Here is a 27,318-nt window from a genome sequence, read left to right on the forward strand (position 1 = left end):
AGGAAGAGAAAAGTATGGGAACCACTGAACAAGAAAAATTAAAGACAATAAACTCCTACACAGCAGTGGAAACATGCCATATAATTTGAACTTAAAAAAATAAAAATAAAGCTTGCATCCCATTCTGTGCAGGCCATGAGGGTGATTCATCCCATGATTAGCAGCTGTGATGCTCTAAGGAGGTTCCTGCACCCTTGCGCGCTCCATGATAGACGGCTATACAATAGATGGTGGTGTCCCTACGTATGTCTACCTAGAAGTAAGCCTCAGTGAGTTTAATGGATGGTTCTGTATGCTTTTATAAGGTTATCTCCAAGCATCACCTCATTCCCAGGGACTGGGTACTTTCAAAACAAATATGCAGCTCCAGCCAGATTGAGTAAATAATGAAAAACACCCACAACAATCAGAAAGCTCACAGCTTTCAAGTCACTGCAGATTTTGCATGGGCAGGGCAAAAGGAAGGATCAAAGGATCACATGTTCCTGACTATGTACCCTTGAAATATGCTGGATGAAGCTGGCTGTTTTGCTGAGTTACAAAGCCAGGCGATCAGTTGGTGAGCAAGACCCCAGTGGGAAGATGTTGCTGCTGCAAACAAGGCATCTGTGATGTTTAGTGGAATGAGCTCAGAGGCAGGAGCCCTTGCTGACTGATTGCAGCACCACTGTTTGTATCCAAAACAGCTGCAGCCAGGGTGAACCTGTCAGACCTGTCCTCATTGCACTGCTTATTTTGTATTAAAGGCCCATCAAGTCTGACAGGTAGCTAAAAGCCCATTATGCTTGGAAGATGGGGAAGTATGGTGAGTTCCTGTTCTTTCCTCCCAAATGTGCCCCACTCCCCACAAAATGCTCACTGTCCCTACAAAAGCATGATGTGAATGAAAGATCGCCACAACAAACAAGTAGCTATTGAGCATCTTTTATATGAAAAGGTCAGTCAACCTCTAGTATCCTCAATAATGCTCAGTTCTCACCAACAAATCTTGTATGTGTTACTTTGGAGAGATTTGTAGGGATGCAAAGATTGCAAGAGAGAGAGGCTCTTGCTATTCAAGTGGGGATTTAAGAAGAACTGAAGAATGTCCCCAAATGCTCTTTTAATGGGTTCAGAGCCATTCCTCTTTGCCTTCCTGATACAACACCACCAACTGGTACTGCTCTTCTTTTAATAGATATTCTATTATATATGGTACTTTTGTATTTAATTGTTCTTGTAAACCGCTTTGGGATTCCTTCTGGTTCTGTGAAGTGATATATAAATCTACTAAACTAATTAGCCACAGAGGAGGAAACACATTCAGGCATGATATGGCTAGATGGGGTAAAGGCCAAGGAGAGAGTGAGCCAGATAAAATCTTTGGCCAATGTAACTTCCACAGTGATGTCCCCTCCAGTAACTGAAATTTCAGCAGCCCCACTTGCAAGCTTTCCTTTGCAATAGTATGTTTTTCTCCACCCCACCCCCTAGAGAAAAAGGCAATCAATTAATATTCTCACCATACTTGACATCTGGTTTTTGTGCTGGCTGAAGAGATGTTGTGGACACAGAAAACAGACACATGGGTCCGTTGGGGGGAGTCAAACCATTTTTTAATTTTCTGGCTCCCAGCCCTATACTTCTATTTTAGTCTAGTCTAGTCTAGTATAGTCTAGTGTTTGTTTCCATGCTACAATCCCTACACTGCTGATTAAATCCCACCCAAAGACCTTTGCTTTGAGCTGCATCGATCTGGGGCTGTTTGCTTTGCCTGAAGCAAAGGAACAAAGATCACCATTTTGTCCTTCCCTAGGTGCCGCCATGACATCCCTGCTGTTGCTGCTGCTGATCTTTGTGGTTCTTATTCCAGGGCAACCATTCCGGGTGAGACTCCTGGGGCATCCATTTAACACCCATTTGATTTCTCTTTCCTCCCCACCCCCTGGCTTTTTGCTTAGGTCTCCCTCCTAGGCCCATGATAATTTATCCCCAAAATCTCATTCCCATTTTAACATTTCTACAGCTTGCCCAAATAAGAGTGATAATACATTTGTCCCTGTGTCCCTATTTTCCAGGGACAGTCCCGGATTTACAGAGGCCACCCCGGTTTCTGATTTGATCTCATAATGTCCCACTTTTCCTTAGGATGTCCCTATTTTCATCAGAAAAATGCTGGAGGGTATGGTAGGATGTCCCTTTTTTCATTAGCAAAATGTTGGAGGGTATGGAGTTATCCAGCACCAGAGCCATCAGAAGGCAGTCTTGTATAGGGAAGTTTTTTTAAATCTAATGTTGCATTATGTTTTTATATATGTTGGAAGCCACACATAATGGCTGGGGCAACTCAGTCAGAGGGATGGGGGTATAAATAGTAAAATGATGATGGAATAGGACGTCCCAATTTTCATCAGAGAAATGTTGGAGGGTATGTGAGGGCCTCCAGCAAGGAAGTGAAGCAGGAGGTAGTCTTTGTTGGTAAACTATTCAGGGTGAGATAGGCTTCAGGAAGGGCCTAGAGTCACGGAGGCCAATGTGCAGTGCTAGCACCCCACCACCACCTCAGATCCATCCTAATAGTTTGGGCCTAACCCTCTGCATTTGTGGGGCTTGTGAGTTGCCACTGTCTGGACTAAGATGCAAAGGCCTAGGCAACTCAAGCATGGTGTGAGGAAGGAACTGTGATGCCTGATTCATTTCAGGGGCTTTTCTGGTGTATTGCTTTATTACACGAGTGCATAGCTGTTTCTCAATTGTTCCAGGGAACCCCAAATGCCCACCAGGTAGGAACTCTGCTTCCTCTGCACTCAGACCATTGTATCTTGTTGAGTGGGATATGTGGTTCACCCACCCACTGTTTGAAGTCAATTTCCGAAACCATGGGAGCTCTGTGGGTTAGTGGCAAGCAACACATTCCATTCCCTTCCTGTGCAAAATGATGTGAAAGATTTTAAGAGCTTCATGTTTATTTTTCTGGCTTTAGAGGACGAGCAGTCCCCCTTTACTGCTCCCAAGGGAGTCCCAGTGTAGCCATGGTGGGAGAGGGAAATCTCCCCTACGCGTGCCCGCCCCAACCCTAAAATCTGGAAAAATTGCGCAAGGCTGCTTCCTCCCTTGCAGAACTGCCTCAGCCATTTTTGCACTACCCCCTCCCATAAAAATGTATATATAGGGTGTGTGTTTCCTTCTGCACAGAAAACATGTCTATTGTGCCATTTAAAACAGAAAGCAGCTGATAAGCCGTCCTTCAGGGTTGCTACAACCCCCCCTCTCACACATGCTTTATGGTGCATACTCATAAGAGTGAGGGGGCTCCCACTCACTCCTGTCATCCCTGCTGTGGGCTGTGTGTGTGTATCAATACATCAGGGTAACCAATGCTGATTCCACCTCCCAGCATTCCTAGCAAGCGTGGCAAATGGTTAGGGATGCTGGGAATTGTACCTGGAAGCAACATGCTGGCAACCCAGATGCATACATTATGTTAGAATAGAAGCCATTCCTTTTGCCTTCATTTCCATTCCGCCTTCAAGTTACCATTTTGTCATGGGTCTCGGCCCTCAGCTGGAAGGAAGAGGAAATTTCCTACCATCTTGTAATATTACAATTGGCTGTGCACGAGTTTTAAATTCCTTCCCCGACCCTCTCTCTCTCACTCTACTTTTATACCTCCAGTTTACAGGCATCCCTAAGGATTTTTAGACAGATTTTACTTATTTGTTAAGGCATGACAGCTTCCAAAACAATGACACAATCAGTCAAAATACACTGAAAATAAAAAAAATGCAGAATAAGTATGAAAACTCGGGCTTCATTTGAATTGATTAACTGATTAAATAATTTTTAAAAATAAAACAAATTATTTTCTAAGCACAAGTACTTATAAAAACTGCATATGGCAAGCACCCCACCTTTCATACACAGGAGAAGATACCTTTCCTAAGACGATGCTTCGTACAAAACACATGAATATAATCTAAAAACAAAAAAGTGGAAGCTTTTGGCTTCAGAGCCATGATTCATATATAAATTTAGGCTATAAACAATTAGCTGGGATTAAGTTGCACTAACCTCTGGGGCTTACTTCTGAATAGACCTATCAAGCACTGCACTGTTAATTGATTAATCAACTAACCCAAAATTATGATGAATAAACAGAGATTTCTTTAATCAGATGACTGCTCTGATTAAACAAACAAAAATTACAAATCACAAATAAAATTCATTAAAAGGGTAGCCTGCCTCTCACACTATCCCTTTACATATTAGAGGTGTTGTAGAATGGAAAAGGACAGATAATTTATAAATTATTTATATTACTTTCAAAAATGGTCTAAAAGCTTTCAAGGATGCATATGCTATACAGAATATATGTATATGCAGAATAGAGAGGCTCACTTGAGCCTTCTGGGGCCAGTTGAATGCAAGCCCCAAAAGGGCCTTTGAGGTGTTTATGTCCCAGAACAGAAAATGGTATATTTAAACTATGCTGCAACACATCTGTTTTCTTTTCCGGGTAGGATCTGCATGGCCGGCCATTTAGGAGGATGCATGAAGGTGAGTTTCAACTTTGTGCTTGTGCCAGTGAAAGGAACAGTAGCCACAACATGAGCTATACCTTCCAAGCACATTCAAAGCATTCCCTGCCCCCAAGAATAGTGGGAACTTTAGTATATTAAGGACACTTGGTTGTAGCTCTGAAAGATCCCAGGATTAATTTTATGTGGTTTTTTTCTTTAAAAATGTTTAGGGGTACTCTCATTTTGACTCAAGAAAATCACAATTTTATAGTTCAAATTGGGTGAAATAAATACAGTAAATGGACAAAAGTACAAAGATTCACAAAATGTTTAGGGGTATGCGTCCCCCTGCATCCCCCCCAGAAAAAGCACTGTTTTTATGTGTTTTGAATGTGCTGTAAAAGTATGCTGTGTACACAGCCTAGGATTCCAAGATTGGGATCCTACGGTCCTACCCAGATCACCAAAGAAAGGAGGCATTATCCCCTCTCTCCCTGCCTTCTATTGTGAGGTGAAAGACTATTGCACTACTTAAGTGGAAAGTAGTTCAATAGTCTTTCACCTCACAATAGAAGTGAAGGAATGGGAGGCTGGTTTCAGGATTAATAACCATGCCTGGGATGGAAGAGAATTGGTTATTTCCCTGCAACAGAAGTGCTCATTTGAGGAAAGAAGCCTATGTCCATGGCACAATTGCATGAAAAGCGTAGGTGTTTTCTATCAGCTTAGAAGGCACATGGATGTGACCAGAAGCAGGGGCAACTCCCGCCAGGTGGCCAGGCAGGACAGAAGTGTGATTTGCCAGCATTTATATTATTGCACACCACCTCAATCTCCAAGCGGTGCAAGAGCTCAGGGATCCCAGGGTTTGTGTTTCCTTTTGGGAGTGAGGCACAGCAGGGACAGTGCCGCCTTTATGATACATGGTTTATTTACACATATATACAACCTGAGCCTACAATGGAGGGGTTCATAACATCAACACCCAAAAGGGTCTTGTTTCTCCCATAGCCACAGCCTTGGATTCAAACAGAAAGTAAACATGGCTCTGAAGCATTCCTCTGACTTTCTCTCCAACTTATGCTTTACCTCTCAGTCACATCGCTGCAAAACTCAGCCTTGGGCCACCTTGCCATCTTACACAGAGACGCTTTTCCTTTGTTCTCTTAATGGTCCACCCAGGTAATCACCTCAACACAGGAAGTCAGCCTGACTTATAATTTAACAATTGCTGGTTCCAGGGGTTAGAAGGGTCTCCGCTCCCCCCATCCAAACTCATAACAATATTTCTGAGCCTGTATCCTCAGTGGAAGCAGCCCATTTATTTTTTGCCTTGCAGAGACAGAACTCAGTGAGCACGAGCCCTGCCATTTCCCTTTCCGCTTCCAACGTGAAATGCACCATTCTTGCATTACGAGTCATTCCCTATTTCATAAGCACTGGTAAGCTTCTCTTCTTCACGAGAAAGAGTCATATGGGGAGTACAAACAGTAGAACACACTAGGGAAATGGGGACGGCGGACTTTGAGGTGGTATGTGGGGAAAGGCATGATGGCCTGCAGCTTCCCGCTTTGGATTAGGCCCAACTACTAGGTTTTCCTTCCATGACTCAAAACGTTTCTCCATCAGGTGTGCCACCACAGAGAACTATGACCGAGATGGGAAATGGAGGTACTGTGGGAAAGAGGAGAGGCCAAGAGGTGAGTCGGTAGGGGGAAGTGGGAATGAAAGAATCCGTTCCAACTACAGTAGGCAGTGAGGGGAGAAGCTTCACCAGGGTGTGCAAGCGCCCCCACCCCTGGTTGTTTAGCCTAAAGTGATGCTGGTCCTCAAGAAAACAAGAAATAAATTTCTACAGCCTCCAGCGCTGCCAGTCTTTACGACCAGCAGCATGCAGCACCCAGGCCTTACTCCAATATCCATGTAGCTCACAGGTTGAAAAGCTCAGGCCCACTGGCCAAACACAGAATTATCCTCAGGCCTCAGGGCTCTTCCTGGGCTAAGCCACACCTGCTCTCCCTAAGTCAAACCCCTCACAGTGGCGTAGCGTGGGTTGTCAGCACCCGGGGCAAGGCAAGTAATTTGCACCCCCTAACCCGTGGATTTGCGCCTCGTAACCCGTGGATTTGTGCCCCCTAACCCTAACCCCCAGATGTTGCGCCTGGTGCGGCCGGCCCCCCCTGCACCCCCCACGCTACGCCACTGACCCCTCACGATCCCTCCTTCACACTCTGTGTTTTTGCCTGGCTTAAATGTTCCCTTGAACTCCAAGAACGCCTCTTGCTTGTCTGGATGGAGGATAGCGAGGGGTGTGTGAATGTGTGTAGAAACCAACCTACTATACTAAGGGCAAAATTCATTTGTTCCAGCCACTTTTCCCACTCACCACTGGCATGTGACCTTCACAGAATCACAGAATTATAGAATTGGCAGGGACCCTGAGGATCATCTAGTTCAACCCTCTGAAGAGAACATAACTCTTGGACTGAAAAAAAATTATCTATCCCCGACATAGCCCAAAGCCTGAGACTTCCAGCCATTACTGACTATTGGATTTATTTATTTTTTGGCAGGACACTGTGACCCTAACCCATGCCAGAACGGTGGGGACTGTGAAGCTAGGCGAATGGGATTCCATTGTATCTGTGCAGCTGGCTTCCATGGGAAACACTGTGAGAAAGGTATCTGAGGCTGGTTCCTGGAACTATAGCACATGGAGACCTGGCCTTGGATAGCTGCCCTCTCTCCCCGGCACCCTGGTCAACTTAAAAAGGTCTTTACTCTGGGGCAAACCTGATCTTATGTCTCCTGCCTGAGACTGAGAACCGGCAGCACATCAATCAACATGGCTGATAGCCATGCCTCCATTACGAAAGGGGCTGGTGGACCTTGAGAACCTCACAGTGTTAGGTTGGATAGCTCTTTTTATTCCTGGTACATAAAAACTCAGTATGGAGATTATTAAGGACCATGACATCATATTGGCACATATGGTGACCTGGCTGTTTTCACACCCCATGAATCAACCTTTGCCAACTTGATGCCCTTCAGATGTTTTGAACCACAGCTCCTATCAGTCCCAGTCAACTGTGCTCTGGTCCATAACATCCCATCACTTTATTTTTCAGAAGACTGCTTTGGAACTAAAGGACTGCTGCACATTGGCAGGAAGGACACCTGGGTGCGGCACCGGCCTACTGGACCAGAGGAGTGCCATTGCGCAAGGAAGAAGCTTGTCTGCAAGCCCATGCATGCAAAGGGTCAGAGCTGAGCAGAAGTTGACATAAAGTGGGGATGGGTGGGTGGGGCAAAACAAGGCAGACAGGTGGGATAAGACTACCCTGTGTGGTCACTACATTGCCTGGGCTTCATTTGAAATAACTATTAACAAAGGTAATAGTTTCTAATTCACTTCCCCGACAAAGACAACACAAAGTGTAATCACTGAGTATCACTCACTATATCATATCTAGATTTCTGATTTTTCACTGGATAAAATTAAGCATTGCACACAAGTGCATGTAATAAATCTTCAATAATTAAAAACCAAACGAAACCAGAAAAGCTGCTTGTGGAAACTTTGATTTGGAGTGAGGGGGGGTGTTGCAGGGAGATGCATAAACCTTTCTTTGCCTGCCTGTTATTTTTCTGTCCAAGGGGCTCCGGGAGCACCTTTTCCTTTAGAAAAATAAAAAAAGGCTGCTAGCATTTTGTTACATGCATCTGTATGTAATGTTTAGTTAGGTCCTTTGTATTCCAGTGATGCTGCATCTAAAAGGCTTGAGAAGAAGTCTTTTCATGCCCATCCTTGGCTGCAGCCACTGTAATTCTAAAATGATTAGAACTCCTATAATCTTTTGAACCTCATCAAAACAAAATATAAACTCCTCCAAGCAGGTATCTTTGTATTGTTGTAATGAAGGTTCTTACTCCAATATCCTCATCATCCCTAGAGCCTGTAATATATTAATGGTACATGAGATGGATCCAGTCTATGTTAAGAGTGCATTCCTATATATGCCTACACAGATGTAATTTTCATTGATTTCCAGTGAGGCTTACTTCCCAGGAAAGTTGGTACAGGACTGCAACCTTGGTTGAACTTAGGTTCCATTGAAATCAATAGAATGAATGATGGTTGACTATTTGCCAATGGATTTCAATGGGAACTAAGTTCAACTAACATGTTCTGGCTCCAACCCATAAAGATCATAGTCCTGCATTTTAAGCCCAACACAATATGTATTATTTTAATCAAAACACAATTTTAAAGAAATCATAATACATTAGAGCCATGGCTCACAGGGAATTTACACCAGAGACTCTTTTCAATGCGAGACTTGAGTCTGAGGGCTCATCCATGCTTCCTCTTGTCCTGCTGCTTCCCTCCCCCCAAAATTCCACTCTTTAGAAAAAACATGTTCCCTCCTGCCTCTGTGACTATAAAAGCTGCTTGATATTCATATCTCTACCACTGATTCCTTTCACAGCTTGGAAATAAGCAGTGTCTCATGCTAACATCTGCAGATGAAACAACTTTTAAAGACATGGACAGAAGCAGAGGGCAGTCATTAGACCTGGAACGTTAAAACTAAAACAAATGTGCCGTATGGGTGGCCCAAACCAAAGCCAACTCCCATGCATCTGGAATTAGGAAGAATGGCTTCTGGGGACCCAGCAATGCTGGTGCCTGCATTATAGGTGGTGGACTTGTCTCATAATGCACAAGGCAAAGATGAAAGATGGGCATAGAGAGGTAATCTTGTCATGACAGAGCACAAGGAATGCAGCTGTCGCACTGTATATGGAACGAGGAGAGATAGGATTATTCCTTAGTTGATGGGTCAGCAGGTCAAAAACATCATAGCAGGGAAGGGAAGGAGTAGGCTGTTAAGCAGATACTAGACTGATGGAGTCTCAACTGCACTGTTAATTCTTGAGCCAGACCTTGCTCTCAGTTGTCTCTGAGGGTCAATAGCTCATTGGCAGAGCAGATGCATTGTATGCAGAGGGTTCCAGGTTCAAACCTTGGCGTTGTTGTTGTTCAGTCGTTTAGTTTGGTCCGACTCTTTGTGACCCCATGGACCAGAGCACGCCAGGCACTCCAATCTGATATAAAAGATCCCTGCTTAAAGAGCCTAGACTGGTGCTGCTGCCAGTCAGAGCAGAGTAAGGCAATACTGGGCTACATGGGGCAAAACAGTCTGACCTCATACAAGGCAACTCCCTGTGATCTATATCACTTTCTCTGACCCACAGCATGCGCAACAAACACTTGTATGAATGGAGGCCGCTGTCTAGAAGTGAAGCACGGCTCGGTGTGCAGCTGCCCTGAAGGGTTTTCTGGCCCACTGTGTGATATAGGTATGTTTCTATTTTTAAAATATTTAAGAATCACACTTACAAATCTTACAGTTGAAAGTGATATACAACAGAATAAAATGCACCATGAATACCATATTAAAAATAGTAAAGTAGGAAAATATATCAATTTGCATGTATGCATGTTTAAAACTGCCCAGCTTTGAAAACCAGTGTTGGCTAATGAAATGGAAAATGGGAACTGCTGCTGTTGGCAAAAAAATAATAAAAAGATGTACACCAGGTAAAGTTACTTCAGTCACATACTTAATGTCCCATTCTTCAATTCTGAACATTGTATGTGGCCCCTGAACTGAAGCATAGATTCCTCACCCCTGATGCAATAGTGAGAAGGGGCTGTTCTCTTTGGAGAGGGTAGACAGGGGCATAAAAATATTACCTTATTCAAGGCCTAACCTTTTTTCCAAAGCACCTGAGGGTCCCTGGTCTTTTTATTCCCTAGAGCACACTCAGACCTGCTACAGAGAGAATGGGCGGCTATACCGAGGCATGGCCCACTACACTGTCTCAGGGGCACCGTGCCTCCCCTGGGACTCCCCACTCCTGTTAAATGAGTTCTCCAGCAGTATGAACAACTCATCCATCTTTGGCCTGGGGCCACACGCCTTTTGCAGGTGAGATATATTTTAGCATGGGAAATGGGGATGTTTGTGACAGAACACAGGAAATGTTAGTGAGAGGCAGCACCGGCTCTATCAATTGACAAAGTAAGGCAGCTGCCTCAGGCAGCAGATGCTGGGCGTGGGAGTCAGGGAGTGGTGGCATGGGATTGAAGGACAGAGTAGTCTGTGCCACATACAGTCTGCCCTATGCCTCCTACACTATGCTGAACCCCTTAGGTGCAGCAGCAGATACTGTCCTGTTGTAAGCGCTGAAGTATAATTCAGCAGCTGTGATTCCAGATGGCTTTTGGAAGTGGGAGAGGAGCACCATATTGGCTTTTGCCTCAGGCAGCAAAATGCCTTGGTCTGGCACTGGTTCAGAGGGCACCTGGGGGAAAGTGTCCAGGTATGGAAAGGGCCACAACTAACATCCAAGGAGTAGAGCAGATGAAAGGAAATTGAAATGCTAGGGGGTGAGGTGAGGTAAAGGAATGCAGCTGGCACATGGACAGGGGACAGATGGGAGATACACACAATAAAATTATTATTATTATTATTATTATTATTATTATTATTATTATTAAAGCAAGGTTGCTGAGCATTGCCCTTGCTTAAGAGAGGACTGGGCCTTTTCTTTGTGCAGAAACCCAGATGGTGACAGCCGCCCATGGTGTTATGTGCTGCGCAATATGCAACTCAGCTGGGAATTCTGCAATATCACCAGCTGCCATCCCCAATATACAGGTGAGGCATACCATTTGCTCTGGAAGAAATGGCGTGTGTGGCTGAACCTGACATGAATGAGAGCTAAACTGTTTTCTCCCCAGATACCATGGCACCAACGGCAGCAGTACCTCTGGCATCTCTGGAAAGAGAGTCAATGGCTACGAAGAAGCCCGAGAGCATCAGGCCAACAGCTGGACCAAGCCAAACTGTCCCCATCCCAGCTCCAGTTTGTGGGCTGCGCTTTCCCAAGACCACCACCTCCTCACGCAGTCGTGTAGTGAGAGGCATGGTGGCACTTCGTGGCTCCCACCCCTACATGGCTGCCATCTACATAGGGGATCAATTCTGTGGAGGAAGCCTCATTGCTTCCTGCTGGGTCCTAACAGCTGCACACTGCCTAGAGTTCAGGTAAGTCTTACCATCCACCCCAAAGTCCACTGACACTGGGCTGCATCCAGGCTACTTGAACATAGTGCACAATGAAATCAGTGAAAGTTAGGTTGTGGCTAGCTTGCCCCACTGAGGTACATTAAGTCAGAGTTTGGAATGATGGTAGAAATCCTTATCAGCTTGATGGAGATGACAGACATGTTAATTTATTGATGGTCACTTGTTAAAGCTCTCTCCCCCCACTGCATCCCATGTTATGTGGCCCAATCCTATGCCTGTTCAATGAGACATGTCTCACTAAGTTCAGTGTGATATACTACCAAGTTAATGTGCATAGGATTGTTGGGAAACCTGTGTCCCTCCACATGTTGTTTGACTACCACTTTCATCCTCCCTGGCCGTTGGACATGCTGGCTGGAGCTGGTAAGAATTGGAAGTCCAACAACATCTGGAGAAAACCATGTTGGCTACACGAAAATCTGGAGAATCCTGTTCTGAGCCATGAAAGACTCTGCTGACCACAGATCTTTTACCATAGGCCAGATGTTTCCAAGATTTCAGTGGTGCTGGGCCAGACCCAATACAACAGAAGCACAGATGGCTCCGTGAAGTTCCAAGTACAGAATTATCTACTGCATGGGCATTATTCTGAGATCACCAAACGCCATGACATTGGTGAGAGCCTCTTTTTAATGTCCTGCACCCCCCTCACCACCACAAGGTAGCCGGACTTGCCTGAGCCCTCATTGGCCACAACAACCAGTCCAATCTCCTTAGCCCAAGTTGCTCATGAAACATTTTGGGGGCTGTATACGGCACTCAACCTCACCAAGACCCGCCCAGAAGAGCCCCTAGTTAGTCTTTCCAGACTTGTGTGTATCTCTCAAGGACATGAACTACAAGGCCCTAATCTGGTGCTGGGGGACCTGAGGCCCTCCAAATGTTGTTGGGACTCCATCTCCCATCATCCCTGACCATTGGCTGGAGCTGGTGGGAGTTGGTGGCCCAGCAATATTTGAAAGGCCACAGGTTGACCATTTCTGCCATGATCCATGCCATGCTGCCCCAGGAGGGAGTGGAAAATGTGATATTGGATTATGGTGGGCCAGAAGTCTGCTCACCTGCCCTGTTGGTGGGAGTCTTCATTCTAAGTTTCTTTTCCCAGCCCCAGTCCAGAGTCGATCAAGGAAGACAAGGCTTTCATCCACTCCTACCTGTCTGCCCGCCCACCCATGCAAACTTCATCCCTGAGCCCCAATTCTAACCTGCTCTCTTGTACTCTCCCCAGCACTGGTGCGATTGAAGGAGAAGACGCCAGGACACTGTGCTGAGTTGTCACACTCCATCTTGCCAGTGTGCCTACCAAATTCAACAGAGACATTTGACACCAGCAAGCCATGCCAGATCGCAGGATGGGGACATATGTATGAAGGTGAGAAGGGAGTGGTCAGGTGAAGACATGAAGTTTAAGCAGGCCTTATTATCCTTCCCTTAAACATCCACGCCTGCTGGCTGGCCACCTGTTCCCACAGAGAGGGAGGGCATGATGCTGTCTCATATTCTTCTCTGCCCCTCCCTTATCAGCCATTTTTGAAATCCCCACTCATGTTGGAGGAGGATAAACAAGGTGCCAGATGGTGCCTACAATTCCTTAGCATCTTTTGCATCTTGATCTACCATACTGATCAGGGGTTTTTTCACTGATCAGCAAAGGCAGCCCACAGCTAAACTCTTCCTTACAAGAGGGATTGTTTGGGATTGTCAGCGGATTGTTTGGGATTGTCCGTGGACTCGTGAGGTCTCAGGATGCCCAGTTTTTTCAATGGCCACAAGGCCAAACTTGGATTGTGCGTTTGGATGGATTGGTTCACTGGGGTCCTCTTCTTTCCCTGCAGGAGCCGACAAACTCTCTGTGTACCTGCAGGAGGCAGATATGCCTATCATTCCTCATGAGCAGTGTCGTTCTGAAGAGGTCCATGGGACCCACATTGCAGAAGACATGTTGTGTGCTGGGTACATGGATGGAAGAGCTGATGCTTGTCAGGTGAGACTATTTTGAATTACCGGCAGCACAGGGAGATCTCTGGCACACAGAACAGAGCAGGCTTTGTGGTGGAGACAAGCATTCATGTTTGCAAATTCATTCATTTATTGCATTTATATCCCCCCCATAGAAGCAAACTCCTAGGGGCCAAGGTCAAATAAATTTTTTTAGGAGGCATTGCCATTCAAAAGGTGTGTGTGTGCAGCATCCTGTGATTGATTATGCAGGGTGGGGCTTGTACCCCTGATCCCACCTTTTTCTCCAAGGAGTTCAAGGTGGCATACATCAGAAGGCAGATACTGGCTCATTAGGCTTGGAGCAAGTGCGAAGGCTAAAACCTTGAATTTATGTTCTGTTCCTTCTACCCCCATGCTCTTCCCATGCTCTGTTATTAAGTCTCTGCACCTTCCCTGTATGAAGTACCAGAGGCATTTGTAACAAGATTGGACTCCCTTGGAAGGTGGTGGACTCTCCTTCCTTTGAGGTTTTTAAGCAGAGAATGAATGGTCATCTGTCATGGATGTTGCAGCTGAGATTCCTGCATCACAACAGTTGGACGGATGAGCCTTGTGGTCCCTTCTAACTCTACAGCTCTATGATTCTATTATTCTAAGTGTTGATCTCAATAACAAAACGTGAAGTGGGGTGGGGATGGGTTTGATTCTGGCCTATGTATTCACACCCCTGCTTTCTGTGTTGCAGGGAGATTCCGGTGGACCCCTGGTGTGTGATGAGCAAGGCAAGGCCACACTATATGGCATCATCAGCTGGGGCACAGGCTGTGCGCTGGAGAACAAGCCTGGGGTCTATACCAGAGTCACTCACTATCTTGACTGGATCCAAAACCACATGCGTTAGCAAGCCTGAGATGGTAGTTTCACAAAGCCAAAACCTATGCAGCTGCCTTTTGCGGGGGTGGGGGGATGGATGGGGGTACAGTGTCTTTCTCTGCAGCTATTGATCTGCTCTGTGTATGTGTGTAAGCATGTGTGTGTGTGTGTGTGTACAATTCTGCTAGATTAGACAGTGAGTATTTCAGAGATATTTTTTTTAAAGTCAGATATGTCTGTGTCATTTACCCACCATAAAATAAATCAAATTTCCAACAAAGGGAAATTGTCAATTGTCCAATATGGGCACTATCATTTCTGAGGAAATGCTACCTGGGATTTTAGTGCTACCTGACATTGATTGGTCCAGCTGATTACCCCTCATCTCCACTAAGACTGTTTTCATGTTCTTTGTCTTGCCTTCTCCCCTGAACACCTCACATTTCTCCTCCTCACTTCCATCTTCCTCACAGAACACTGGCATGTTTCTCCCACCCCCGCCCTACAGCCCATCTTCTTGAGCTCCAGGCAACACCCTCTGCATTATTCTTGAGGGGGAAGGTGTGGTTTTGAATGCTCACAGAGCTATGGAAGCTGTTGTCCTGTGGCCAAGCCCATGGCCGCTCAAAACCGGCTCTCAGCAAAAGAGCTTGTAGGAAAGGAGTGCCAAGATCACAGGCCTAATTTGAGCATGTTAGTATCTTGTGCATGCTCCCCCAAGAGGAAAAAATAAACAAAAATGTGTTGAAGCGGGAGGGGGGGCAGAATAGAAGATTTATTAATTTCTGAACAGCAGAGGGCAGCCCATGTCCACACTATCTCCAGTAAGAGACTCCAGAGCATGGACGGCAAATTTGCATTGACTGAGACTAGGAAACTCATTGAACATAGTTTTTATCACCACTTTATGACATATACTAGGTAAGAAAGCCCAGAGATTGGTGGGATGACAAGCAAGGGTATGCCCAGCCTACCAGGATTCAAGCAGCATAGAAATTGGGACACAGTGACAGAGACCAGCTGGAAAAAGAAACCTGCAAGTGCTATGTGCACGATGCAGAAGGACCAAAGAGTTTGTTACAGAACTTATATTCTCAGAAGAAAGTACATAGTACACTGCACTGTGCCCTTTTCAACTGCATGTTCATACCCTGGCAGAGAACCACAGCATTATACAGGGCATGGCAAAGCACGTGTCTCAGGGCTCATCTCATCTCATCATTTTATTTGTATGCTGCCTTTCCATAGTTAAAACCATGCTCAAGACAGCTCACAACATGGAAAAAACCCACCTAATTACAAACATAATAAAAGTAGTTGTAAACAATAAAAAGTGCACTAATGAAATTAAAGTTTCCACAAAACTCATAAGATCTAAAAAATTTCATTGTTGTTGGCATTCCTGTATCTAAAATAAAACTGTAAGAAATGAAGATCAATAACAGCAACAACCTCCCTCCCCCTCACAAAACCCCAGCGCAACAGTCTGTTTGGCAGCCTCAGCTTTTGTAGCTGGGGTCAGTCAGGGCCCTCCCCTCCCAGGCCAGGTGGGAAAAGACCTGCAAGGCAGGGGGCAGGTCTTCCAGGACTCACAGCCAGGATGAGCTGGCTCATTCTCCTTAACGTAGGGATGTTAAGACATGTAGCACTTCAGATGTTGCTGCACTACAAGTCTCTTCATCCTTGATCATGGGCAATGCAAGCTGGGCCTGATGGGAGTTGGAGTCCATCAATATCTGGACAGCCATAGGTTCCTCATCCCTGACTTCATGTCTCCTTGAGAAATGTGTGTGTTACAAGGAACCAGGCTGCTAAGGGACCCATGTTTTACACATAACTCTGTGTACAAATCACCATTACCTATTTTCAGGGGCAACAAATCAGCAGCAGCAACCCATTTTTCAAGCCACTTCCAACTCTTGGGTCAGGGTGGGGGCGGGAAACCGCGGCCTGCCTCCAGCCTCAATCACTGTTCCTGAGCGCTGGAAATGTTACCGAGGAATGCTGGCTGCAGATTCTATTCAGAGCCACAGGAAGAGAGTGGAGACCATCAAACCCGCTCCCCCCCCTACGAGCCTGTGCCAGACCACAGCTATGATGGATGTTTGGCCCAACGTCTCCTTGAGAACTGGTGCCTGATGGTTCTGGGCCTGGCTCCTTATCGCACAGCATCACTGGGCTTGGAAGCTAAAGGGAGTGCAGAAGTTTGGAGCTGGGCCCTGGGCCTTGTGGAATCCAGCTCCCATGGCGCCAACAGCTGTTTTTAGATGGGTGAAGGGTCAATGTTTCAAGTTTTTCTATTTTGAGCCACAAAGCTGGGGAAATTAGTCAGCCTCTGGCCTCTGCATGTCTGAGCCAAGCAGCCCGGCCAGCCTGGCTTGAGATTCCCATCCTAGCTCATGAGCAGACTCACCCTCCTCTGTCCCCTAATCCTCTCAGCGCCCCCCACCTTCCCCCATCTCCAAGGCCTTAGTTGCAGCTTGGCTACATTCATCTGCTGAGCCAGGATGGAAATTTTGCACAAACAGGTTCTCCTGCTCCCTCAGAGTCCACACTTCCGCTGGTCCTGTGCCTAGAAAGCACGGGTCCAAGTAGTTTTCAGCTTCTCCTGTGCTTTCTAGGCTTTCTAGGTGAGTGGTTTTGCATTTGCCCTGCCACTTTCCCCCCATAAACTGCTCTTTAGCTCTAAATTAGGGCAGAGAAAACATGATTGATGGTTGCTCTGACTTGACAGCAAGCACCAGGTTTCCCCAGGGAAAGTGGAAATGTGGATGAGCCCTCAGTTTTGGGTTACCTTTTGTCACACCTGTACAAATAGGGACATACCGCATCCGTGGCAAAGCTGCTACAGTAGGTGTACGGAACATTTGGCCTTCCGGATGTTGCTGCACAACAATTCCCATCAGCCCCAGCAAGCATGGTGAATGGCCAAAGATGATTAGTAACATCTGTACTACAGCCTGTCCCTTTGCACGTTCAGCAGCAAAATGCAACACCAAAATCCTCCCCCCCCCGCCTTCCGTTGGACTTCATAGTTGTGGTGCCCATGAAGCCCTGCACCCAGTGCGACCAAACAGGTTGCGCTCCCCTATATCCACCTTTGATGTTGCAATTACCCTTCTGAAAAGGAGTTTTGCTCTGGACTTGACCTGCTCCTCTCAGGTGGGCGCTATTGCCATTCTAAGAGAATGAGGAAGGAGTTCGTGGTGAGTTCTGGCACCTCTTTTTCTAAAAAAATAACACTGCCTACTACAGTGCATTTTTATAAGTTATTTTCATTAATGCAAGCATTTTTGTTCACATATCACCCTAGTACATGCATTTCTTTACACACTACTTGGCTAAAGAACAGCACTGCAAAATTTGGAGAAGTGTGAATTTTCTTCCGGTGTGTGAACTGCTTCAGAAAGTGCACATCTGATAGGTTCACCTTTAAGTGCAAACTGAATCCAGTTTCTCCCCCATCCCAAATGGGGGCATTAAACTTTCAGAACTTTTGGAAACATAATTCTGGGCTAGACTTGGGTCTTTCGAATTTCAGTGGCACCCTGTGTCAGGCCAGAATTCAGCGCCCTTTGCCTCTCGCCTTCCGTTCTGCTCAATTCACTATGTCACATTTATGGTACCCTGTAGCATCCCCTAGGCTCAGTGCCCAATGCAGTGCAACCAGTCGCGATCCCCTAAATCCACCTCTGCCTGGGAATGAAGTCCAAAGAAGAGCTCAGTTAGTGCAGTGAAATTTTCCTGTCTCCAGCTTTGAGACAGAGGAAGGCTCATCTCAGGACATCCTTTTCTCCAAACTGACACCTCTACAGGGAAATTGCAGAGAGTAAGGAGGGGGTGTGAGAATAACAAGAGGGTCAAGGGGCATCCAAGAAACATCCTGAGAACATATTGCTCTTCCTACCTCCTTGCACAATCATTAACTATACAGCTCCCTGGGGGCCCATCCCTCCATTCAGACATCAAAGCCATTTCCAGTCCTATTGTCCCCTAGGGCAGCTGGCTGCCGCTCCGATATGCAGAGTGGGAGGGGCTTACTGACACAAGAATTTGAATGCAACCCCATTGAGGCCCTCCCCTATCGCCTGGGATGTAGGGTCATTTATTCCCAACACACCAGGCTTCAAAGAGGAAGCAGATCTTGGCCAAACACTGCTTTTGAGGGGCACTCAAAACCCTCAGAGCAGAGCAGTTGGTCTGGATCTATTTTTTCTTCAGTGACAGAACTTCCTGCAACAGAAAGATACATAAATATCCTCGGAGAGGGAAAAATAGAACAGGCAGCCATTGCTGGTGGGAGGCACGTTGTGCTCTTTCTGGGGTAGTTCGTCCATCTTTGGTCCCCACCCTGCACTGTGGCTCCTAGAAGCAGTCAGCATGTGACAGCGATCACACCCTGGGAAATAGCTTTGACTGGTTAGCTAAAACAGGTGAGGGTAGCCGATGGGTCTCAAAACCTTGGTGAGTTAAGTTCCTACATACAAAGACAGCCTCTAGCAAATTGAGTGAACGAGACCAATAGTGGGAACAACAATCAAGAAGGCGGTTTCTGCACATGCTGTAGTAGAGGGAAGCAAGAGGCAGATGGGGCTCATCAATCTGGGAAGACAGCCCATCTAGGAAACGGAAAATTCTGTTCCTAAACCTCCACTGCCTTGTGGAATATCTTCAAGAGAAGGAAAGGCTGAGGAGCAAACCTACACAAATTCAGAGTGGAGTCCCTAAGGCGGTTGGATGGAGCCTTGTATGCCTCCTTCCAGAAACTCCTGCAGCCAAGCTGGTGCCAAATGTATTGCTGTGCTTTCCTTTGGACCACATCAGTGAGTCTGAGAGGGGGGTCTCCCCACATCAACTAACCTGCTGTGCAGCACACCTGGAATCTTTGCTTGTTACGCAGGTGGTTGTGGTGGATGGTTGCTTAGAGTACGAACGGTCAAGGGAAGCTATAGCTGCTGCATTGCCTGCTTTATTGGTGGTAATCTAAAATGAGTGTAAAAAGTCAAAGCAATTTTTTGAATGCCAGCATCACACTCTACCTTATTTGCCTTCTGTTGCGGTGTGACCTGCTTCATAGGACATGCTTGTGAAGATGCCCAAAATGCCTCGAAAGGATCACCCATGATGTTCAGTACAAGGAACAATCCCCATTTTCCAACCCTGTGGAATCAGGGCGGGGGGTTAATTGGGAAAGAAGATCCTTCAGGTATGGCTACATGGGTTTGGCCCGTATCTAGGGCAGAGCTTTGACACTTGGGGGACGTTGCATGTCCAACATATACGCAGAAGATGAGCCACTGGCACCTTTCAGCACCGCTTGGAAGGTGGAAGTGAAAGATGAAAAATGGGAAATATTTCCAATCTACTCCTGTGTCCTGATAGGTAGACCAGAAACATCAGGAAATTTTGATCTGTGCACATGGAAGATGCTTGCGACAGATAAACTGATGTAAAATGGGGAGGCTAACCCATGGTGCCAGGTACATTGCAGTTTTAGAGACAAACATTTTATTATTAGGCCTTTCTGCACCGTGGTACCCAAGTGGGCAGTCAGTACATGAGAACAGAACCCACCAAGGCTCTGTCAGGGGGGAAAGTGCCAAGCTGATAACAGCCAGACACCAGCTGCCCCCTTCTAAGCTGCTGGAACTGGGGTAGATTACTAACAGGATTAATAGGGCCTGTCTCCATGGAAACCTTCCTGCCTTGCCACCACCCTTGAGTTGCTGTTTTCTGGGAAGATGTTTTTGTGTGAGCTATTAATTTGTTTGTCTGTATAGTTAGATAATAGGTAAAGTTAGGGGGACTAACTATGCAGTCCCATTCCCGCATTGATTGTATGTATGTGTGGTAACAGAGCGGTGTTCATCATTGTTAATTCATATCTGCTGGGAATTTGAGGCTTGGTTCTTACGTTAGCCAATCATAAGATCACTTGAAAACATGGAAGAGGCAGATTGATAGGAAAGCAATTTACACATGTAAAACTTTCAAATACACACCAGGCACCCAGTTAAGGGGAATCACAAAAAACCCCCACCAACAACGTTTTCCCCAACCTGAAATACTGGATCCTCTCCTGACTACAACTCTAAATAGTGGAGGAAACACCCAATAACTGTCATTTCATGCAGGAAACAAGGGATTTCACCCCCTCAAAGCCAAATATCCCCAGAGCTTTGCTCCCTGTGGCTGGCCAGTGGAAACCCACTTTTCAGTGGCTGGCATCTGACCAGCAGTGGGATCAGGGGTACCGTAAATATCTGTTTCCCAGAGCCAGATGGCTGATTCAGCATCCGGCCTCCCTCTTGGCTTTGCCCAGCTCCCCTCGGATCAGCAAAACAGACTAACTGAGGCAGAGGCAGACATCCCGAAACTAAAACATGTGATTGCTGAACAAAGGGGGCAGGCGGAGGAGACACAGCAATTCCATGGGTCCCACCAGCACCAACCTTGACCTTGCTGGAAGGAAACTCCGCACTGTGCACAACTGAGAGAAAAGTCTTCTTTTCTGCAAAGTCACTCTTGGAGGGGGGGGGGACACAGAGAGGGGAGAGTGAACTAGAACATGCTGATCCTTTGCTCAAGTACTTCAGCTCCAGTACATGGTGACCAGTGACTTTGCCTGACGTCTCTTTATTGCTGCTCTCTCTGGGGAAGGTGTAGGCCCAAACCCCAGCCTCTCAGGCCCAAAGGTGACAGAGAAACATTCAGAGGCAGTGGTAATGCCTCTGGCTACTAGATACTGAGGCCAAATGGGCTGGGCTATCGCCATCATGGCCTGTTTGCAAGCTTCTCAAGGGCATCTGGATGGCCAAGGTTTACAGACAAGAGGACTGGTCCACTAAATCAAGGGTGGGCGATCTAGGAAAATGGCAGCGGCGGGGGCTCAGTCTAATTTCAAAAGCCCTCTGCAAATGACCCATTGTGAACTCCTGCATGGGCTATCTATCCCTTCCTCAACAGGCCCCTGATTAGGCTGGGAGGAGATGGAAAGAGGTGAAAGAGAGAGAGATGGCCCCATCCACATTTCACTCTGGTCCTGCCTACCACTGACACGCAGTCCCCAACGGATTACCCCTGAGGGAACGTGGCCGTGGCAGAACAAACGCTATCTACCCCCTGCACTAAATGGATATTTAGCCTGATTCAGAAAGGCCATTTTTACGTTATTACTTATGCCCATGATTCCCTCAAAATGTCACTGACCTGAGGCAGGAAAAGCATTTGAGAGGGATCCGTTGTATGTCTCCATCCCCAATACAGAAGCAAGTCACCTCATGGAATCTCCTCCAAGGCAGACCTTACCCTTTTCCTCTCCGCAGAGCAGCTGGGAGAAAGGCGCACAGCAAAGCTTTTGTGGGCTAGAACTCTTTTGGGAATAGAGAGCGTATTTCAGGGATTCATGAACAACTCTATGGTTGTTGGGATCTGTAACTTGGCAGTCCTAAACCAAGGTAGCAGAATGCAGAGCTCACATCTGCTTAATTTACTGTGATGATGGGCAAATGTTTTAGCAGGTCTGCCATAAGGTAAGTTGAAAGTAGTAGTACCACTGTTTCTGAGCAGTGCAGCAGGGATTGGCAAATATGAAGTCTACACCCCTTATGCCATTGCCAGAATGATGATGTCATCACTGGGGTGCCATTTGCCAATCTTCTGTGTACACTCCCCCTGCCTCCCACAAAATGCAGCTACCTACTAAATAAACCAAGCAGAGGAAGAGGTAGATTTCATTTCAAATGCATGATTAAGAGTTAAGCCAACACTTTTATTTTTGAAAAAAGTCGAAGTCCCTTTTTTAAATAACCAACCAAATGTCACAAGATGATAAGCAAGCTCTTGAGTCCACTAGAACCCTTCATCAGACTGGATATCTTAAACGAAGGAGCAGATGGAGAGGTTGAAGAAGCTGGCGAGGTACTGAGGCCAAAATGTCAGCCTCGACCAAAAATTAATTTCTGTTATACAGTGTTGTGCATGGCTGTGAGGGGTTGCCAGGAACAGCACACCTGCACTTCAGAAGTTACCACTACTCCACTGCCCCATAAGCAGTCTACCCCTGTCCCTCAATGCACCAGTGCTTGGCCTCTGGCCTATTGGACTGGTAAGCAGGCTAGCAGCACAGTACAGGAGAGGTAGGCAGGGCATGTGTAAGGCTGACTCTCTGTGCCATAACCAGGCCCACCAGCCCTTCATGTCACAAATGTCTGGCTGCCTGTGCCACTCATGCCACAGATTTACCACTTTAACAGGAGCTTTTTCAGCACAAAACCAGCAGCGATATTATCCTGCTCATCAGCCTCAACCTGTTGCCTCAGGATGCTGTTTCGTACACAGGCCCAGAACCCCAGCCTGCACGCCAACACCTCTCTCCACCTCTCCAAACAGCCCTCTAGCAGAAGAGTCCTCACATCCTGCATGTAAGTGGGTCGGCACGGGAGAGAAGTTGCTGGAAGGCCCTCCGGAAATCCCGGTTGAAGACGGTGTAGATGATGGGGTTGAAGCTGCTGTTGCAGTAGCCAATCCAGAAGAAGAACTTGAAGAGAGGCTTGGAGATGCAGCAGCCTTCCCCGAGCACAGACTCGAGGCTGTACGTGAAGAAGAACGGGAACCAGCAGAGTACGAAAGCCCCAATGATGAAAGCCAGGACAAAGGTGAACCGGCGTTCTCTTGCCTGCACCAGCCGGTTGGTGGAGACGGACATGTCCCTGCTCCTGCGCTGCTGCCGGCTAGAGGGAACTGACCAGGAAAGCCTGGGGGTCCTCTGTGACCTGGCACTGTTGCCAATCTCTTCTGCCCTCCACTGCCGAGAGAGCCGGGGCAAGCTAGGCTGGGGGTGGGGAAGCTGGCCGTGCTCCGAGCCTGCATTCTGCGCTTCCCCAGGGTGCTGAGTGCTCACTCTGCGGGCGTCGCACTTGGCTGCAGTGATAAGGTTGGGGTAGGAGACACGTCTCGCAGCAATGACCACCGAGTTCCTGTGCCTGGCCACATGGTAGATCCGGCAGTAGACAGCAACCATGATGAGGCAGGGGGCATAGAAGGAGGCAGTGCAAGAGGCCAGCACGTACCAGGTGTCGTCGTGCAGCAAGCACAGCTGGTCCTGGTGCGTTGACTTGAAAAGCGGTGGCAAGGACACCAAGGCAGAAATGGCCCAGACAGCCCCAATCATGCACTTGACCCTCCGGGGACTCCTTTTAAGGTTGTACCGGGCAGCGCGGGTGACGGCCCAGTACCGATCCAGGCTGATGGCACAGAGGTGCATGATGGAGGCGGTGCAGAAGAGAACGTCCAGCGACAGGTAGAGGCTGCACCAAAAGCCGCCAAAGCACCAGTAGCCCATGACCTCATTGGCCAAGGAAAAGGGGATGACAAGGGTGGCCACCAGGATGTCTGCCACAGCCAGAGACACCAGGAAGAGGTTCTGCGGGGCCCGAAGGGCCCGGCTGGTGTACACAGCCAGCACTACCAACACATTCCCCAGTAGGGTCACAAGTGCCATGACCAGCACGGCCACCAGGATAAGTGCCATGCCAAGAGGCGAGTGCGGGAGCTCAGCGGGTGCCTGGTCACTCTGATTGCCAGATCCATTTTGCTGTGGCTCCATACCATGCATCCCCAGACCAGGCCATGGGAGTGCCCAAAGCTACCTGTGCAAGGTTCACAGGTTCCCAAGTCTCACCCGGGCCTACTCACAAGGCTTTGTTTCATGGTCACAGGTCCAGAAGAGGATGAGCCTAGCAGCCTTCCTCTCACCTGGCACCATCCTACCTTGTGGGGATCAACAGCACAGCAGTGGGGAGGCCCAACAGATCCTAGCGCAGCACATCAGACACTGAAGCAAAACGACAAGTTCCAGTGAGGCATGGTAGATCTCAAAGTGTGATGTCCCATGGAACACTATAGTGGATTTCAGCGCAGTTCGGGGCAGATAGGTAAATCTAGTGCCCCCAGGCAGCAGATCTAGAAGATGCACAGTTCCCTCAGAGAACAGTCCACAGATGGCCTCAATCCCTTGGCTTCCACTTGATACTAAGCATGTCCAAGGCAAAGCGGTGGGTATGTGCAGAGTACACCCCTTTCTTCTTGCCTGCTGATTCTTCCCTCTCCCTGCAGTGGTGTGAAGCCCGGCAGAGCTGCTCCAGCTCTGAGCCTCTTTGCATCCGGCCTCTGAGCAGATCCCTTGGGGGGAGGGAAGGGAGGGGCAGGCAGTGCTGGCTGGCTGGCCTACAGGCGCCCAGCCAGCTCCAGCTGGTGGGAGAGGCTGCTTGCTGCCAACACTAAGAGCCCAGGAGGGGGAGCTTGCCTCCCTCACCCAGGCTCAGAGCACCTGGCAGGCGTGCACACACACAAGGAGGAAAGGGCTGGGGAAGGGCTGTGCCTAGCTGCTTACAACCCAGATCCTAAACTTTTTAAACTCAGGCATATATCCAGCTGATCTGGTGTGACTTACCTCTGAGTCTACTGACTGAGAGAGGGGCCCAGCTTTTTCCATGAGCCACCAGAGGGGAAGTTCCTTGTAGAGGTTCCACCAGTGATAGTGGACAACCATCCAGTAAAGCTCTCACCTGTGCCAGGGCAGATGACGTTTCTCTTGCTTCTATACTGTCCCAATACAGCCTTGCCAATCTTGGTGGCTTCTGGCTGCTGTTGAACGACAACTCCCCAACCAACCCCAGCCAGCATGGGCAATGGTCAGGGAAGAAGGGAGTTATAGTTCCCTATCCCAGATGTTGTTGGACTCCAACTCCCATCACTCCCAGCCAGCTTAGCCAGTGGTCAGGGGTGATAGCTGGAGAAAAGTCCCAAGTGATGTCTATTTTTAACAAGATAACAAGGACCAGGTTTGCAGAAGCTTGGGAACTGTAAGTTACGGGAGCAGGTGACAAGCAGGCAAGAATGGAAAGAAATATGGAAATTACAAAGAAAGTAGTGGTTGTGTAACAATGGTGAATTGTGAAAAAGAGGATTTGGGATAACTGGAAATGGAGCAGATGACATTATAGTAAAGCCTAAGCAAATGTAAGAAAGGATAAAGTAAAATAATTTACTATTTATAATGTCTCCATCACAGGTGTATGAATGGCTTATTTTTTAAAAAATGTATAGTGTGGATATGTTATTGTACACGGTGAATATATTATTGTACACAGAGATTTAATGAAGAAGAATTCGCAGTCAATAGCTCTTCACACACCACTGTCTTTTCTTTTAGAACCACCATAGAATGCAAACTAACCCTTATATCCAGCACTGGAAACCAACCCTGAACCTGCAGTTAGTGTGTTTCTCCATTTGTAGCTGCGGTTACTCATTAATGAGAAAAAGGAACTCCAAACATGCTCAGATGCACCATTTTAATTAGTCTACCACATACTCCTATGTTTACCTATGAAATGGTTCATTAAAAGGCTCCAGGTGCAGAGGTTCCTGATGATCAGCCACTAGATGAAGTTAAGTAGACATGGAAATCTTTCTCTCCTAAATTCTGCTGGAATGCCATTGTTCTTCCGAGCCAATGCTCTTCCATCTTTATAAAGAAAGGACAGGGACCTGAAACGGCCACCTGGGCTCTTCTGGGAGTCACACCATGAATCCCAAGTCTTTTTGCCTGCTCAATGAGGAGCTAAAACTCCGTTCCAAGCTCTGTTCAGCTCAGCATTGCCATCCAGTGGCCATGTCTGTTCCTGGTTCCCAAAAGATGCAGTCTGGGGCATTGTAAACTATGCATGATCAGCCCCAAATAAGGGATTTTTAAGTTAAAACTTAAAATATGACACACATAAACACACAGGTAAGCATTTTAAAGAGCTGTCTGCCAAGAGTCTGAGCAATTTATAGCAACTGTTCCATGGAGTATCTGCAAGGCAGAAGATCTCATGGAATTATTCATACTCTGCATTAAATATTGATTTTCCCAGAACTGCTCCACAAGCAATTAATAATACTGGCATGGATCCTATAGTAAGGAAGCTCATGGAAGGAAACTTTCATGCCCTCTTTCTGCATCTTCCTGAAAAACTGCTTGGAGAATCTGGGAACCTCTTGAACATTATGGGCTGGGGTGCAGGTGGAACTGCTGAGAAATGGAGACACTGCTCAGACTCAAATCCTATGATAAATTAAACAAGGGAATTCAAAGAAGCAAAGTTTCCCACCACCACTATGCCTTAGCCAGCACTATTTTTCTAGAAAAAGCTGTACCTAAACTCACCATGAACACCTCCCTTGTTCTCTTATAATGGCAATGGTGCCTACCTGAGAGGTGCCAGAACTGAGTTCTGGCAAGTTCCAGCTGCAAAAAGCCCTGGTCTTAGCCCATACTGACCAAGGAGGGACCCTTGCCCTTCAAAAGTGGTTACAAGGGTGAGAAGGGGATGCGAAATTTTCCTTATGTAAACTTCCCTAGGTTATTTTAGGGATTTAAGTCAAGCAAACAAACAAACAACCAAGTGGTAAGCCAAGAACAAACCTTGGTTACAGCTCATCATTTGTCTGAAGTGAGACAAACAACAAGCCTGGGTTCAGACATAATACTAAGCCAAACCATAGCTTAGTTTTTGACGGTGCACCACTTTACCTCCACTTATTATCTGCTTGCATATTTATAAATAAAGCAAATATTATAAAGGCATCATGGCCTAGTTTGGACATGAACAAGTGGAGTCGAGCTTCTGCAGACTTTCCTCTTTCCTTTCCTCCTTTTCTGTGACTGAAGAGATCAGAAGTTTCCACTTTCTAAAACTAACTGCAATACCGAATGACTTCCAAATTAAAAAAGCAAATTTACGATTTGTCACAAACCGCATTATGATCTTGGCTTGTTCTCACTGGCCATAGTTTAA

The 27,318-nt window shown here is 46.9% G+C and overlaps 2 protein-coding genes across 3 annotated transcripts; one reads left to right on the forward strand and one right to left on the reverse strand.

Annotated features, from left to right (window-relative positions):
* The first annotated feature begins 1,749 nt into the window (after positions 1-1,749).
* F12 (coagulation factor XII) lies at positions 1,750-14,753 on the forward strand. Of its 2 annotated transcripts, XM_081900917.1 has the most exons (14): positions 1,750-1,866; positions 4,500-4,536; positions 5,839-5,941; positions 6,129-6,199; positions 7,073-7,180; positions 7,628-7,759; positions 9,759-9,863; positions 10,324-10,495; positions 11,127-11,227; positions 11,311-11,617; positions 12,138-12,274; positions 12,888-13,031; positions 13,495-13,643; positions 14,346-14,753. In XM_081900917.1, the coding sequence occupies exons 1-14, from the start codon at positions 1,804-1,806 to the stop codon at positions 14,499-14,501; spliced, it is 1,785 nt and encodes a 594-aa protein (XP_081757043.1). In that variant the 5' UTR covers positions 1,750-1,803; the 3' UTR covers positions 14,502-14,753. The 2 variants fall into 2 exon arrangements, with proteins under 2 accessions (XP_081757043.1, XP_081757044.1); XM_081900918.1 differs by lacking the exon at positions 9,759-9,863.
* A 7,470-nt stretch (positions 14,754-22,223) lies between these two features.
* Positions 22,224-24,647, reverse strand: LOC309364143 (alpha-2Da adrenergic receptor-like). The gene has a single exon (XM_081900919.1). It carries the CDS (start codon positions 24,087-24,089, stop codon positions 22,884-22,886), a length of 1,206 nt encoding a protein of 401 aa, XP_081757045.1. The 5' UTR covers positions 24,090-24,647; the 3' UTR covers positions 22,224-22,883.
* Positions 24,648-27,318: the final 2,671 nt, after the last annotated feature.

The sequence above is a fragment of the Podarcis melisellensis genome (assembly GCF_964234715.1).
Source record: "Podarcis melisellensis genome assembly, chromosome: 2".
Classification (NCBI taxonomy): domain Eukaryota; kingdom Metazoa; phylum Chordata; class Lepidosauria; order Squamata; family Lacertidae; genus Podarcis; species Podarcis melisellensis.

Coding starts and splice junctions, on each gene's coding strand:
- F12 (XM_081900917.1), top strand. CDS start 1,804: ATGACATCCCTGCTGTTGCTGCTGCTGATCTTTGTGGTTCTTATTCCA. Junction 10,496..11,126: donor GGGCCACACGCCTTTTGCAG/GTGAGATATATT, acceptor TTCTTTGTGCAG/AAACCCAGATGGTGACAGCC. Junction 13,644..14,345: donor GAAGAGCTGATGCTTGTCAG/GTGAGACTATTT, acceptor TCTGTGTTGCAG/GGAGATTCCGGTGGACCCCT.
- LOC309364143 (XM_081900919.1), bottom strand. CDS start 24,089: ATGCATGGTATGGAGCCACAGCAAAATGGATCTGGCAATCAGAGTGAC.